At 38.7% G+C, this 16905-nt stretch overlaps 2 protein-coding genes across 14 annotated transcripts in view; both read left to right on the forward strand.

The window, feature by feature from the left end:
* Nucleotides 1-16905, forward strand: part of LOC109102267 (flavin-containing monooxygenase 5-like) — a 71031-nt gene that overhangs the window by 6126 nt on the left and 48000 nt on the right. For 2 of the 13 annotated variants that reach the window (XM_042777519.1, XM_042777520.1), the window contains exon 1: nucleotides 16207-16319. The exons of 9 other annotated variants lie outside the window; for them this stretch is intronic. The gene's annotated coding sequence lies outside the window, so the exon portion shown is untranslated. Of the gene's footprint in view, nucleotides 1-16206; nucleotides 16320-16905 lie in introns of those variants that run through there. 2 more of the 13 variants (XM_042777528.1, XM_042777536.1) reach the window with 1 other exon arrangement.
* Nucleotides 994-6467, forward strand: LOC109072649 (flavin-containing monooxygenase 5-like). Its single transcript, XM_042777539.1, has 8 exons — nucleotides 994-1127; nucleotides 2133-2321; nucleotides 2591-2756; nucleotides 2907-3049; nucleotides 3886-4085; nucleotides 4218-4573; nucleotides 4703-4775; nucleotides 4850-6467. The coding sequence occupies exons 2-8, from the start codon at nucleotides 2196-2198 to the stop codon at nucleotides 5217-5219; spliced, it is 1434 nt and encodes a 477-aa protein (XP_042633473.1). The 5' UTR covers nucleotides 994-1127; nucleotides 2133-2195; the 3' UTR covers nucleotides 5220-6467.

The following is a 16905-nucleotide window of genomic DNA, read 5'->3' on the forward strand; positions in this document are numbered from 1 at the left end:
CGAGATCCTGAGGCCCATTGTTGTGCCATTCATTCACAGCCATCACCTCATGTTGCAGCAAATGCACGGCCCCATGTTGCAAGGATCTGTACACAATTCCTGGAAGCTGAAAACATCCCAGTTCTTGTATGGCCAGCATACTCACCGGACATGTCACCCATTGAGCATGTTTGGGATGCTCTGGATCGGAGTGTATGACAGTGTGTTTCAGTTCCTGCCAATATCCAGCAACTTCGCAAAGCCATTGAAGAGGAGTGGACCAACATATTCCACAGGCCACAATCAACAACCTGATCAACTCTATGCAAAGGAGATGTTGCACTGCGTGAGGCAAATGGTGGTCACACCAGATACTGACTGGTTTTCGGACCCCCTCGGACCCCCCAATACAGTAAAACTGCACATTTTAGAGTGGCCTTTAATTGTGGCCAGCCTAAGGCACACCTGTGCAATAATCATGCTATCTAATAAGCATCTTGATATGCCACACCTGTGAGGTGGATGGATTATCTTGGCAAAGGAGAAATGCTCACTAACACAGATTTAGGCAGATTTGTGAACAATATTTGAGAGAAATAGGCCTTTTGTGTACACAGAAAAAATCTTAGATCTTTGAGTTCAGCTCATGAAAAATGGGTGCAAAAACAAAAGTGTTGTGTTTATAAGTTTGTTCAGTATATTTGTGTCACAAGCGTCAAGCTTGCAGCATATTTTCAGACTGGTGTCTGGTGTGGAAACTTGTGTCTGCTAAAACTGGCGTTCGATGTCCTTGTGTCTGCTGGCATGTGTGTGTTTGTTAATGATCAACCAATAAATGCTGCACATCCATGCCAAACATTGTGAATGATTCCTTGAAAATCTTAACCTCAAAGGTGCTTGTCACAACTGAGAAGACACTAGTGTAATAGTATGTTTTTAATAACCATGTGCATTTTCACCATTTGTTTTCTTCAAAGTGATCGTTCCATGTTTCCTGTGCAGACTCGCGCAGCAGCATGGCTAAGCGTGTGGCTGTGATCTGAGCAGGCAGCTCTGGACTGACCTCCATCAAATGCTGCTTGGATGAAGGGCTGGAGCCTGTGTGTTTTGAGAGCAGTGATGATATTGGGGGACTCTGGAAGTTTAAGGTTGAAAATGAATTCAATTCAGCTTAACAATAACGGTGAAGTGTGTTTCAATTCTGTGCCATACATGGTACCAAAATGAATTGAAAAATGACTGATATAATCATAATTGACAAGAATGACTTTTAACTGTAATTCTAAGCAGTACAAGATCAGGTGCCAGAAGCCCTTGGCTTAATAATTTATACACTACCATTTTAATACAATAACATTTTGGGGTAGATAATGTCTCATGCTCACCAAAGCTGTTTTTATTTAATAAAAAATACTGTAAATATTGTAATATTGTGAAATGTTATGACAATTTAAAATAACTTTCTAATATATTAAAATATGATTTATTCCTTTGAAGGCAAAGCTGAATTTTCAGCAGCCATTATTCCAGTCTTCAGTGTCATACTGATATTTTTGTGAAAACCATGGTACATTTTTTTTTTTCAATATTCTTTGATGAATAAAAAGTTCAAAAACATCATTTCTTTAAAAGATAAATCTTTTGTAAAATTATTAATTTCTTTATTGTCACTTTTGATCTGAATTATTTTATTTAGATCAACTCCAAATTTTTGAACGGTATGTAAATTAAATAATTCATATAATTATTGTTGCACCATCTTCTTTTTATAGTCATTTCTTAGTTAGTTTGTTTTTGTGTTTTTCCTAAATATTTTATTTTGTAATGTATGTAATTTGCATTTTCTTTATGGAAGTAAATACAAAAATGTAAATGTATGATTATTATGTCTTTAAAGGTTTCCCAAACACTCCCACCCACTGCCATTGCCTTAAAACTCACAGTATTAGATGAGTTGGTTTTGTTTACACTTTTGGGGGCAAAATGCTTCAGGCTTACTTATTATTGCTGCATATTACGATGAGATAAGAGAGAGTGTTTTAACATTAAACAATATTACACACTTCACCTTTAAACAACACTTTTAAATCTAATTATGTTTTATCTATTAGTGCATTCAAAGTGATTGACTGTGTTTCCCTGTTTATGCACAGGAACAACCAGAGGCAGACCGTTGCAGCATTTATCGTTCTGTCATAGTGAACACCTCCAAAGAGATGATGTGCTATAGCGATTTCCCAATGCCGGATCATTTCCCCAACTACGTGAACAACTCTACGTTATTGCAGTACTTCAGACTCTATGCTGGGCACTTCAACCTGCTCAAACACATTCACTTTCAGGTGATAAACACCATAACATCACATCCGTTGAGATTTCCTAGATTTAAAACCTCATTAGTCCTGGCAAACATAGCTTTCAACCAATCAGATTTTACGCTTAGTGGATGGGACTGTTAGATAACAGTGATGTTCCAGGAACACATATTGCTTGAGAAAATTATTCTCACATTATTGTGTGTATTTTCTCAGGATCTATCATATGTTTTGAGTATTCTCTTTATAAAGATGAGAGGTAGCATTCAGGCTCTATGTGGTTGGGTGTATTTCAGACCACAGTTCGCAGTGTGAGACAAAGGCCTGATTTCTCTAACTCTGGTCAGTGGGAAGTGGTGACTGTGGACAGAGATGGACGAGAGGAGACACATGTGTTTGATGGTGTGCTAGTGTGTGCAGGACATTACACACAGCCCATCAAACCCCTCTCAGACTTCCCAGGTGCTCAACTGATATTATCATCATAATACAGCATTCAACACTGTGTGTAGAACTAATTCCCTGCATGGCTCTATTCATATAATGGATTTGATATGTACTTGGAAACATGAATATATCGTATATCTTTTACTGTAATTTTGTGTGCTACAGGTATTGACACATTCCCAGGGACAATAATTCACAGTTGGGAATACAAGGACTCCGATCCTTACTTTGGGAAGAGAGTTGTTGTCGTTGGTATTGGGAATTCTGGTGGAGACATTGCCGTGGAGCTCAGCAGAGTGTGTGAGAAGGCAAGAGAGAATTAATAGTGAAATATCTAATATAGATCTTTTCTCTATTTTTAGGTTCTTGGCAGGGTCAAAATTATTTATGATATAATTAGTGATTGATAGAATTGCAAGGTACAATATGTATCAACATTTGAACACTCAACACTATTAAACAATTCAATATCATAATTGGCATATATTAACGTAAATATTAAAATAATTACATTATTAAGTCATTCAGCAAACTAGCTAGCTGTCTAACAATAAAAAATGACATTCATCTTCATAATACAGTCTTTTTCTTTCATTGATTTTTCCCCTTCTTTTTTATGAATAATTATAAAAGTTTCTAAAGCCAATTGCTGGTTAATATAACAAAGTACAGTAATATAAATATATATTCAATAATATATACATAAATAATTTACATTAAAATTTCCCATTAAATAATTTTTCATGCAATATTGCAGTTTGTTATACACCAGTTACCAAATGGCAGCGATCCAATCAATTCCATATGGACAAAATCAAGTCCCACCCTACTTTGTTTGGTTTGGTTTGTTTGTTTGAGAAGCTGTTTCACTGTTTTATACGTCACAATAGGGGAGAATAGATTATCACAATTTCAGGCCAACTTTAAATTTTCTACATGTATTCCTGCTAAATCAATGCACAATATGTCATCAAACTCTGTGTCCTTATGGCTGATTTTTAACTCAGTTTTACCCCCTCAGTTCTGAATATGTGTGTACTCTCTTTGTTCTCATAAAGATTCTACTATTTTGACAAATTTAAATTCACTCTCGTCTATCCACTAATTCAGTTTGCATTGGTCTTCTTATTTCTCACTCTCTTAGACATTCCTGAGTACCCGGAAAGGTGCTTGGGTCATAGGTCGCGTGGTTGGTAGAGGGCTTCCTCTAGATATGACTATGGTCAGACGAGTTCGATATCTGATTTACGGCCTCCTGCCTCATGCTCTGGTCAGTTTGATTTGGGAGAGAATCCTCAATCAGAGATACGACCACAAGCTTTATGGACTACAGCCTGTGCACAGGTGAAGGGCCAAACCATGATCCTCAAGGACTCTTTCCAAACTCTTTTCATCATTGATGATTAAAGTAAAGCCCTGACAGTTTAAAATTGACTCATGATTCACAGTGACCTTTACCATGTTTTGTGATTCCAGGATCCTCGACCAGCATATTGTTATAAACGATGACCTCCCTGGTCGCATTCTGTTAGGAGACCTGGCGATGAAATCAAATGTGCAGAAGTTCCAAGGCTCCACGGTTTTCTTTGATGATGGGACTGTAGAAGAGAAGATTGATGCAATGATCTTATGCACAGGATATGATTATAAATTCCCCTTCCTCCCCACCTCCTTAAGCTCTGGCTCTGATGGAGATCTGAAACTCTACAGAAGAATCTTCCCTCCATCTCTAGAACGCCCAACACTGGCCATCCTGGGCCTGTTTCAGACCAAAGGGCCAATCATGCCAGCTGTAGAACTACAGGCACGCTGGGCCTCCAGGGTCATTGCAGGTAATGAGTAACCATAAGACGTGGGGGGGGGGGGGGTAAAAAAATTATAGGTGAGGTAAATAAAGAGAATAATGTGAAACATATTTTATATGATTATGGGTATTAAAAAAAACTGTTCATGTTCTTCAGGACTGAACCATCTTCCTCCAGCTGAAAAGATGAATAAATCAATTGAGAAAGACGTTCAAGCGAATTTAAAGAGGTAATTAATAATTCACCTGAATTATCATTTCAAACAGGTTTTATTTTGACAGTTAATCGGATATCTCTCCACAGTTACCCCTGTCCCAAGCTGGCTGCCCTTCAAGTGGACTACATTCCTTACATTGACGCAATAGCAAAGGAAGTAGGTGTCTGTCCAAACATTGCTTGGCTGCTCCTGAAGGACCCTGCTGTTGGTTTGAGGGTTTTCTTCGGGCCGTGTTCTCCGTACCAGTTTCGACTGAATGGACCGGGGCACTGGAGTGGTGCCCGTCAGGCCATCCTTACCCAGTGGGATCGTGTGGCCAAACCCATGAAAACCAGGTCCATTCCAGAACCTTCGTCCTTCAGTTTATTTTCTTGGCTGGGCCTGTCAGGAGGGGCTGCATTGATTTTTGCTTTTTTGGCAATGCAAATTTTCCCACTGTTTCTGAATAGTGATTAGATCCCATAGATATCCCATACTCCGTTGTTGGGTAGCTCTGTTTTGCGTTTGCATTTTCACCTAATTATTCCTTTAAGGGTTAGTTCACCAAAAAATGAAAATTAGTCTCTGTTTTATTTACTTTCAAAGCATCCTAGGTGTATATGACTTTTTTTCTTTAAGACAAATCCAAACGGAGTTATATAAAAAATTGTCCTGGCTAATCAAAGCTCTATCATTGCAGTTAGCAAGTGTTGCATTTGAACAGTCCACAAGTCATCAAAAAAAGCTCAAGCATTTATAAAACGTGCCTCACACGGCTCAGGGGGATGAAAAGCGAATCCCCTGTAGCGAATCCATGAGTATTTGTAAGAAAAATATCCATATTTCAAATGTAATAAACACTTTTCTCACTTCCGCTGACTGTCATACACTGAAGCAGTTCCGGCAGATGACGAAAGACGTGCGGCGTTGCGTGTTTAGTGACGAATGCGGAGAGAGAATGAAACAAAAAAACCCCGGTCACGAATTAGAAGTACAAACCGAGGATTTGTAAAGAAAAATGTCGGAGGTTTTCGATATGAACCACTAAGAGAGTGTTTTCCTTTGCTAAAGTAAGGACTTTGCTTCCTTTGCTCCTGTAATTAAACTCGCGAGACTAGCATATCTCAGAGGTGCGTGCGCTGTGCATACATGCTGCATTCATCCGCCGAACCTGCTTCAGTGTATGACAGTCAGCAGAAGTGAGAGAAAAGTGTTTATTACATTTGAAATATGGATATTTTTCTTACAAGAATGGACACATTGATTCGGTACAGGAGGCCTTTATTCATCCCCCAGCGCCATCTGCGGCACATTTTGTAGACGACTTGTGGACTGTTCAACTGCAACACCTGCTGACTGCAATGTTAGCGCTTGGAATAGCCAGGACAATTTTTTATATAACTCCCGACTGGATTCATCTGAAAGAAGAAAGTCATATACTCCTAGGATGCTTTGAGGGTAAGTAAAACACGGTCTAATTTTCATTTTTGGGTAAACTATCCCTTTAATCTAATTTTTGGAGTTCATTATCGTTTATCGTTTATAATACTATAAGAAGTTATATTTTAAATCCTTGTCAAACATTGTTGTCAGACAAGTGTATTTTTGTTCTCATATCTCAAAACAAGTGTTCTGCCATATTTCCAGACATGATAATTACCTTTTTTTTCCTCCTGAAAAATAGTAATATGTTAATGTTTTGTGAATAAAACAGTTGTTGGAGTCTGCCAGGGCTTGTATTTTGTGATCGTGAGTTGATGATTATTACAATGTCTAAATATCATTTAGATTCACTCTCACACACTCCTATATGACAAAATTATTTATAGTAGTGGAAAAATTAAAAAAAAAAAATTCTCATAGTAAATATTATTCAGCTATATTATAATATTTTCAATATTTATTATTATAGATTTTCATAGTTTAGGATTAAAAGTCTGGGACAGAAGTACATTTTTAAAAATGATGAAAGCATGGTAAACACTTTTCCAAGATAGTTTTAATGTGACCTTGACCTTCATATAACAAAAAGAAAAACTTTAATAAAAACCAAGTGGCAAAAGAAAGCAGGACCTTGTTGTCTCCATTTTTCACTGTCCAAATCAAGTGACGACTATGAATCCCCGCCCCTTTTACATTGACGTGTACGCAGGGGTGTGGTGTAGTGACAACAGACCAACATCTGAAGCTGTGTTCCAAACAGGATATATCGCCCTCTGAAGGGCACTTAGGAGTAAAAACAATCATGGCCACCATATTGAAGTGTTGTTCCAAACCTAAGTGCACAAAACTGGCCCCTTCAAAGGGCCCTTCGGAATGAAGGATTTCGAAGGGTACAACTGATGGACACTTCAGGTTCCCATGATCTCTTGCGCAGATTCTTTGCATGATGATGGCACCTCCGTGTGGGCACATGATGATGATGCAGAAGGGAACTTCAAGAAACAGTTGTTTGGTCCCCTACACCCTTGAAAGCTGTCACTCCGGAGGATAAACCCTTTGAAGGCCCGGAGGATAAACCCTTTGAAGACCCGTTGAGTGTTTTCATTAAATTCCGATAGCACTGTCGATAGGCTTCGGGCACTTATTCATACGCTCGCAGAACGGCTGCTTTCACCACATTGTAGTCTAAACACTGCTCCACTGGCAAGCCAGAACACATTTGCTGTGCCTTGCCAGATAAGTTACACTGCAGAAGTAGACCCCACAAGTCTTTTGGCCACCCTAGTTTACCTGCTACACGTTTGAATGCAACAAAATAGGACTCAACTTCCCTTTCTCTAATTGGCGGTACAAGCTTCATGTGCTTCGTAACATCAAATCCGAAACGAGAGTCAGTGTTTATGGATTCTCTATTCTCTGGGGAAGAAACAACCTGCATATGAACGAGAAGAAAGGAATATGAGAAAGTGGTGCAGGCACAGGTTTTTGGCGCAAGGAACTCCATAGAACGCAACTTAACATCTCCTTCAGCCTTAATTTCTACAGTACGAAGATGAACAACCTGTAACTCATATTCTTGTTTTTTGACTGCAAGGTCAAATAGCGAGTACAGGGTCAAAATGTGGACTGGCAGGATCAATACTGGGAGCCAGATCTGCAAAAACAGCTTCTTCTACATTCCCAATATGCTCCAAAACCTCTTCTGAATCTGCAGGCAGAAATCTGGTTTTAACTACCTCACAAAGTAGCTCTTTTCGAATTACCCACTTAGGAGCTTCTTTGGAAACAATTTTAAAGTCTTCTATCAATAACAACTCCTTTCTGCACTTAAAGATTTCAATAGAAGGAGCCACAGTGAATGCAGTCAAATCAAATTTCATTCCATTTCATTCCAGGAAGAGAAATGGAATATGTGGTGGTTGAGGTATGGAAGGATGACGAGTGTTGTAATAATTCATTTTTACAATCCATGCAGACAAATGCATTGGTGAAGAGATGATGAAAATAGAAGGGCAAAGTAGAAAGAGGATGATCTGGTCTGGGGATTTCAATGCCCATAGTAGCATGTGGGGAGGAAGTGTAATTGACAAAAACAAGCAGGTGATTGAAGAAATAATGGATGAGATGAATTTGATCTGTCTGAATGATAGGAGATGTACTATTTGGGATGTACACAAAAAGACATGAGAACAGGTCAAGAAGCGGTGTTAGATTTAACTCTAACAAAAAGTATGTTGGGGGTATAATAAACTGGAAGGTATTAAGGATATGTACTGGCAGTGATCATTTTCCTATTTTGATTGAAATGTGTATGAATAATTGTGTAGAAAGAAATGAGAGAAGAAAAGGGAGATGGAAATATGAGAAAGCTAACTGGACTGAATATGTGAAAATGGTGGAGGATGGATTAGACATAAATGAAGTAAGAAATGGAGATGACATAGAAGCAATAAGTGAGAAAATTATAGGGGTCATGAAAAATGTAGCAGTAAGTAATATTCCTAAGAGTAATGGAAGAAGAAAGACAAAAATGGTACCATGGTGGAATAAGGAGCGTGATGAAGCTATTAGAAGGAAAAGGAGAGCATACAAGAAAGTAAGAAGAATGCATAACTATCAAGATTTAATGGAATATAAGAGAGAACAGGCAAAAGTAAAAGAGGTGGTAAGAAGGGCAAAAAGGCAACACTAGACAGATTTCTGTGACAGAATAGGGAAAAATACATCAATAAAAGAGGTATGGAATATGATCAGAAGGATGAATGGAATAAGGAAGGAGATAAAATGTCCTGTTTTAAATGAAGGGGAAGTTATAGCAGTAGGAAACAGTGATGAAGCAGAAATGTTTTGTAATACATTTATAAAAGTAAACAGTACAGAAAATCTGACTGAAGAATTTAAGAGGGAAAGGGAGGAAATATTAAAAGAGCATCCTCATCTTTTGGACAAAAGAGAGGGAAGAGATAATATAATGGATGTCCCATTTGTAATGACGGAACTAAAAGGAGCACTGAGGAGAATGAGAGAAACTACTCCTAGTCCAGATGAAATCAGCTATTATATGATCAAGCAGTTAAGTGAGGAAGCATTGAGAGTGATGTTAGAGTTCTATAATAAAGTTTGGGAAATGGGGGTACTACCACAAAGTTGGAAAGAGGCACTGGTATTGCCAATAAAGAAACCAGGAAAGGATCCAAGTAAACCGGCTAATTATAGACCATTAGCCCTTACATCTCATGTAGGGAAAGTAATGGAGACAATGATAACAGACAGACTAGTTTATTTTTTGAAAAAAAGAAGGAAAATTATCACCTTATCAAAGTAGATTTAGGGTAGGAAGAGGATCAATGGATCTGATTATGTGTTTGGAAGCATCTAATTAATATCTATTAAATAAAGAATCAGTAATTGCCGTTATTTTCGATATTGAAAAAGCCTATGACATGTTATGGAGAAAGAGGTTTGATGATAAAATTGGAGGAGATGGGGCTAGGGGGAAAAATGTTTAATTGAATTAGTGACTTCCTTTAACAAAGAGTAATAAGAGTGAGAGTAGGAGATTCTACAGTATATCATCTCAAGGAAGAAAATAGAAAATAGCACTCCTCAAGGAAGTGTAATGAGTCCAGTGCTTTTTATAATAATGATAAATGATATGTTTAGTAAGGTGGATACGAATATTGAAAGATCACTGTTTGCAGATGATGGGGTTTTGTGGTTCAGAGGAAGAAACAATAAGTTCAATATGATTAACATGCAGAAGGCTGTGGATGAGGTACTTAAATGGTCATACAAATGGGGATTTAAGTTTTCTGTGGAGAAGTCACAAACTATTATATTTTCTTACAAGAAAGTAGACAGTGAATGGAAGTTAAGAACATATAACAAAGAAATGGCACGAGTGACATCAATTCGATTCCTAGGAATGGGGCTGGATACTAGACTTACATGGAAGGAACATATTGATAAGATAGTGAGTAAGTGTAAAAGAGTTTTAAATGTAATGAAATGTATGGCAGGACAAGAGTGGGGAGCAGACAGAGGGGCGCTTCAAACAGTTTATATAGCAATGATAAGATCTGTGCTAGATTATGGAAGTAGCATATGGGCTGGCTGCAAAATCTCAGTTAGAGAAATTGAAAAGAATTCAGGCGCAAACATTGATAATTTGCTGTGGGGCATATCCAATAACATCTATTGCAGCAATGCGAGTAGAGATAAATGAAATGCCACTTGATATTTGAAGGCAACAGTTAATGGCAGTATATTGGACAAATCTTAAGAGTCAGGATGAGGTACATCCAAAAAAATAAAAAATACTAGGTTTTGGATGGGTGGTAGAAGAAGATATTAAGGAGATGGGGATAAACAATTCTAGATGTGAAAAAGGGTAATGTATCCACATAACCCCTTATGGATTCTTCCTCAGCCAGTAGTAGATTTAACATTACTGAAGATAAGACAGAGAGAAGGAAGTAATGAGATGGAAGTAATGAGAGCAAAGGAGTATTTAGGGCTTATGTATGGAAATAATATACGGATATACACAGATGCCTCCAAAAAAGGAGAGGAGAGTAGGAGTGGCAGTTAATGTGCCAAAGTTACTGATGAAGAAAAAAGCTAGAATAAGTGATCAACTGTCAGTATATACAGGTGAATTGATGGCTATTCTGCTAGCAATACAACTAATTAAGGAAAGAGAAATATAAACTGTGGTCATTTCTTCAGATTCATATTCAGCAATAGTCAGTACTGATAAGCAAAAGTCAGAATCAAGGCCAGATTTACATTTACATTTAGTCATTTTGCAGATGCTTTTATCCAAAGCAACTTACAGTTGGGGGATACATAAAGTGATTCTTCTTAAAGAGGCAAACAGACACAGGAAGTGCTTGTAATACCAAGTTTTAGACATTGTTCAAGTACAAGCTAGAAAGAAAAAGAATAAATAAATAGAAAGACTTTTTTATTATGATGAAGTCACGTAGCTTCGAAAGAGATGAGTTTTCAGCTGACGCTTGAAAATTGACAGGGATTCCGCATTCCGGATAGAGGTGGGAAGATCATTCCACCTGCCAGGAATGGTGAAGGAGAATGTTCTGGAAAGTGATTTTGAGCCTCTCTGTGATGGTACCACGAGCCATCGCTCACTAGCGGATCTCAGACTTCTGGAGGGGATGTAGATTCGTAGTAGTGAGTGGAAGTAGGCGGGTGCTGAGCCTGTGACTGTTCTATACACAAGCATTAATGTCTTGAACTTGATGCGAGCCGCAACCGGTAGCCAGTGCAAGGAGATAAAGAGAGGTGTAACATGCTCTTTTGGGCTTGATGAAGACCAGTCGTGCTGCTGCATTCTGAATCATTTGTAGAGGTTTGACTGTGCTTGATGTAAGTCCAGCCAGAAGAACATTGCAGTAATCCAGCCTAGAAATGACAAGGGCCTGGACAAGAAGTTGTGCAGCATGCTCCGTTAGAAAGGACCTGATCTCTCTGATGTTGTGCAATGCAAACCTGCAAGATCGAGCAGTCTTTGCAATGTGGTCTTTGAAGGTCAGCTGGTCACCAAAGGTTACACCAAGATTTCTGACTGAACTTGATGGAGTAATTGTAGAAGAACCTAGCTGGATGGAGAAATCATACTGTCGAGTTGGAGTGGCAGGGAAGACAAGAAGCTCAGTCTTTGTCAGGTTGAGCTGTAGGTGATATTCTTTCATCCATGCTGAGATGTCTGCCAGGCAGCTTGAGATCCGTGCAGCTACCGCTGGATCATCTGGTTGAAATGAGAGATTGAGCTGTGTGTCATCAGCATAGCAATATTAGGAGAAGCCATGTGCCTGTATAATAGGACCCAGTGATGTTGTGTATGTGGAGAAGAGGAGTGTTCCAAGAACTGATCCCTGAGGAACCCAAGTGACCAGTTGATGTGCTTTGGATACCTCCCCTCCCCAAGCCACCCTGAAAGACCTACCAGTGAGATAGGATTCAAACCAGTGAAGTGGAATCCCTCTGATGCCCAGTGATGAGAGGGCAGACAGGAGGATCTGATTATTCACAGTGTCAAATGCAGCAGAATAGATCCAGCAGAATAAGAACTGAACATTTGGAATCAGCTTTTGCAGTCTGCAGGGCTTCCGTGACTGACAGTAGCACAGTCTCAGCTGAATGGCCACTTCTGAAACCTGACTGGTTAGCGTCCAGTTTGTTGTTCTGTGAGAGAAACAATGATACCTGGTTGAAAACAGCTCTTTCGAGGGTTTTCGCTATGAATGGTGGGAGAGAGACAGGTCTGTAGCTATCTGTAAGTGAAGTGTTTAATGTAGGTTTTTCAAGCAGTGGGGTTATTCAAGCCTGCTTGAATGCAGTGGGGAAGGTGCCTGTGAGGAGAGATGTGTGGATAATGTGTGTGAGTGCTGGTAAGAGTGTAGGAGAGATTGCTTGGAGGAGGTGTGAGGAGATTGGGTCTAGAGGGCATGTTGTAGGGTGGCTAGAGAGGAGAAGTTTTGATACTTCTGCCTCAGTGAGGGGACAGAAAGAGAAGATGTGAGTTTTAGCAGTGGGCTTGTGTGTGTTGGGCTGAGAATTGACTACTGATTGTTCTGGTTTTGTCTGTGAAGAATGTGGTGAAATCATCACCTGTTATAGAAGTGATGGGAGGTGGTGGAGGGGGACAGAGGAGAGAATTTAATGTTTTGAAGAGATTACATGTGTCTGGGGCGCAGTTGATCTGGTTGTGGAAGTATGAAGATTTGGCAGTATGGACTTCGGCAGAAAAAAAGATGAAAGCAAAGACTGATACATACTCAGATCTGACAGATCTTTTGATTTGCACCATTTTCTCTCTGCTGCCCTGAGTTTGGTCTGATGCTTATGAAGAACATTGGATAACCAGGGGTTAGAAGAGGCAGCCTGTACTGGCCCGGAGGAGAGAGGAAAAATATCATCTAGACAAGAGGTTAAAGTAGTGCACAAAGTGTCAGTTGCTGCATTCACATCCAGAGATGAGAAATGGGTAGGTGAGGGTAGAGAGGAGGATACTACGTAGGAAAGATGGGAGGGGGAAAGGGAGTGTAGGTTTCATCTAAGAGTAACCGGTATAGGGATTGGTGGCACATAGGTAGCAAAATGTATTGTAAATGTAATGAAGAAATGGTCAGAGATATGTAGGGTTTTTACCAGAATGTTGTCTGCAATACAATTGCGTGAGTAAATTAAGTCAAGTTGGTTGCCTGATTTGTGCTTGGCTGTAGTGGTAAGTCATTTGAGATTGAATGAAGCAAGGAGTGAATGGAAATCTGTAGCATAAGGCTTGACCAGATGAATGTTGAAGTCGCCAAAGACTAAAAGTGGACTGTCATCCTCCGGGAATGAGGACAGCAGCCCATCCAGCTCCTCTAGGAAGGTGCATAGAATTTGCCCAGGAGGGCGGTAAATTACCACAACCTGTAGTTTTATAGGAGCTGTTACAGTGATCACATGAGATTCCATTGAGTTATAATTGCAAAGGGGAGAGTGGGTTGAGTATTTCCAATTGTTAGAAATGAGCAGACCAGTGCCCCCACCCCGGCCAACCTGACGGGGTGCGTGAGAGAAAGAAATTGTTAGAGAGAGCAGCTGGGGTTGCTGAGTCTTCTGGATGGATCCAGGTCTCAGTCAAGCTCAAGATGCTGAGTGTGGTGTCTAAGGAAAAAGCAGAAATGAAGTCTGCTTTGTTGACAGCTGACTGACAATTCCAGAGACCCACAAATAAAGAAAGAGGTGCAGTAGAGGATGTAGAGATAGGATGCACGTTAGCAACATTGTATTGCCATCTGTGTGTGACGTTAGAGCGTTGTCAAGAGACAACTGGAATGTTTTGGAACACATGATAGAGGTCGAAAAGAGAGGACAGAAAATAAGAGTGTGTATAGAGAAGATAAAAATATACTTAAGTGCCTTGCCGGTATCGTTGCTCTGTGAAGTTGCAGGTCTTTACACTCGTTGGTCTTCACACAAAGAGGGCTGAATGCTTCCGCGTCAGTGCACAGACATTAGATAAATCCACAGTCTAGAAAAACAGCTGTAGCCGCCTTCTAATTATCACAGTCAATAGCCTATAGCAGGGCAATTCCTCAAATCAAAACTACAGTTCACACAATTTAATCATGGAAACCCTTCAAAATCTCTTTGAGTTAAAACAAAGTAGAATAGAAGTACAGTTTATGTGGGTGCCAGCCCATATGGGAATTAAAGGAAATGAAGAAGCAGATAAATTAGCTAAGCAAGCAGTAGATGATGAAATGGTAGAAATTGAGCTACCACATAGTATAAGAGAAATAAAGAAGAAAGTGATTAAAAAGTGGCAACAGTATTGGGATAATGAGACTAAAGGGAGACATTTATATGCAATACAAAAGAAAGTGGGAAAAGGTAGAAAAAGTGTTAGATGTAGGAGGGGGGAAAGTATAATTACAAGACGAAGAATAGGACACACATACATTTGAATAAAACATTATATATAATATCTTAAATTAAGTACTTACATTAAGAACATGTGATTATTAATTGTAAGGGTAATGATGAAGAAAGAGAAGTGCTAAGAGAAGAAGTATGGAAGAATGAAGGAAAAGAGTTAACATTAAAGAATATATTACACTCAGATATAGAAAATAGTATGGTAAATGTGTTGTTTCAGTTTCTGAATAATGCAGGTTTAATGAAGAGAATGTAGGATAAGTCTATATAGAGAGGTAGAAGATGTGAACTGATATAGTGTGGGTAGAAGGGAATATATCTGAAGGTTAAATAAGGATACAGTGGGATATTGGGATTTAAAGGGATATGGGGTGGAAACTGGAGGAGCTTTTTTTTTTTTTTTTTTTTTTTTTTTTTTAATGGGGGGGGGGGGGGGTGGTATTAGAAAATGTTGAAGGGATACTCCACCCCAAAATGATTTTGTCATTAATCACTTACCCCCACGTCGTTCCAAACCCGTAAAAGCTTCATCCATCTTTGTAACACAATTTAAGATATTTTGGATTAATACTGGGAGGCTTGTGACTGTCCCATAGACTGCCAAATAAAATACACTGTCAAAGTACAGGAAAGTATGAAAAGCATCGTCAGAATAGTCCATCTGCCATCAGTGGTTCAACCGTAACGTTATGAAGTGACGACAATACTTTTTGTACACGAATACAACAAAAATAACAACTTTATTCAACAGTTCCTCTCCTCTGTGTCTCTCCACACCACCGTAGCGTCAGCCGCGCCACAAGGATATGTTTTCTACGTATATTTACACTTTGATTTGAAAGAAAACAGCTCATCAGTGCAGCATGGCTGACATAGAAGAGAGTACTGCTCAGATTCTCCATTCTTGTAACTTTGGCTATAATGTTCTTTAAAGGTTCTCTCAAAGTTATCAAAAATGTTCTTGCAGTAATGTTAGTAGAATGTTTTCTTGACGTTATCCGCGATTGATAAACATTCTAAAAATGTTATCATAAAAACGTTATCCTTGCATTGCTAGTGTAACATTTTAAAAACGTTATTAAAAAGTCTTAAAATGAGTCATAATTTGCATAGCAGCATAATTTGTGTATTCAGTGACACAAAGAATGACACATTCCAGTGCCCCTTTCCCCTCCTGGCCTGAGAGAGACAAAAACTGATTATAGGACTAATTGTTCTTAAAGATGTTTTTGAAGTTGCAAACAAATGTTTAATAACATTAATATATTATTATATTCCATAGAACGTTAGTTAAAATATAATCACATTATCACCTAACAGAACTGTTGACGTGTACAGATATCTTGTTTTAAAATACTTAACACATTTATATAAATGAATTGAATGAAATGCAATAAAAATCTTTTTTTTTTTTTTTTTTTATTAAAATTAAAAACTTACAGTGTGCTTAAATGTCAGAAGACAGGTCATTTATTCTCAAAAAGGTTTTTTTTTTTTCTGACATGTGAAGGAGAAAATACACTAGAATGTAAAGTGTATATAATATTTGATCGTCCCACGATCCACATTCGACATCATCTCTACGTGGAAGGGTGGGCGTGGCTTTGGAACATCCGTGCGCGTCAATCAAGCACAGCGGTCAGCGGCGGGAAGGTCACTCAGCTGGTAGACGGCGTCTCTCTGGTAAGATCTGTGACTTTTGTCGGATATATGAATAAAATACATTTATTATCACACTGACAATAATGTTGGGTTTGCACCAAGTGCTGCTATTTTGATAAAGTTATAGCTAGATGATCGATTTGCATGAACTAGTAAAACCACAGTAAATAGTAAAACTAGTTACCACAGTAAACAAATGTGTAAAACAGAGACATGAAGGCAAAAATACATTTGTAGAAGTCTTTAGACTCGCTGTTTCTCAGTATTCTCTAGTTCGTTCTTCCAGTATTGCAAAACCCTGTTTTATTACACCGTGTTCTTCCCTGAGTTATTCGGTTATCAAGATCAGTTTAGGAATGTCCCGCGCCCGCGCATTTTTCCCTCCTGTTTTCAGTCTCATGTAGATGTTTAGCTACATTTTACATTTTGTACTTAGATAACAGCTTTTTGGATCGACTGCACAGCCCCTGACTTTTTAAACAGCACTCTCGAGTGGAATATTAAAAAAAAAAAGTGAAAATCGAAGGTTTAGTCCACACATTACTCTTTCTGTAATAAAACTGACCCTACGTTACATGGCGCCATAACCGATGTCAGGACTTTTTTT

The sequence above is a fragment of the Cyprinus carpio genome, chromosome A20, assembly GCF_018340385.1.
Source record: "Cyprinus carpio isolate SPL01 chromosome A20, ASM1834038v1, whole genome shotgun sequence".
Lineage (NCBI taxonomy): Eukaryota > Metazoa > Chordata > Actinopteri > Cypriniformes > Cyprinidae > Cyprinus > Cyprinus carpio.

Excerpts from the sequence above, each read along its gene's own strand:
- LOC109072649 (XM_042777539.1), top strand. The coding sequence starts at position 2,196 with ATGATGTGCTATAGCGATTTCCCAATGCCGGATCATTTCCCCAACTAC. Across the intron at positions 2,322-2,590 it reads TCAAACACATTCACTTTCAG|ACCACAGTTCGCAGTGTGAG; the intron begins GTGATAAACACC and ends GGTGTATTTCAG. Across the intron at positions 4,776-4,849 it reads GTTCAAGCGAATTTAAAGAG|TTACCCCTGTCCCAAGCTGG; the intron begins GTAATTAATAAT and ends ATCTCTCCACAG.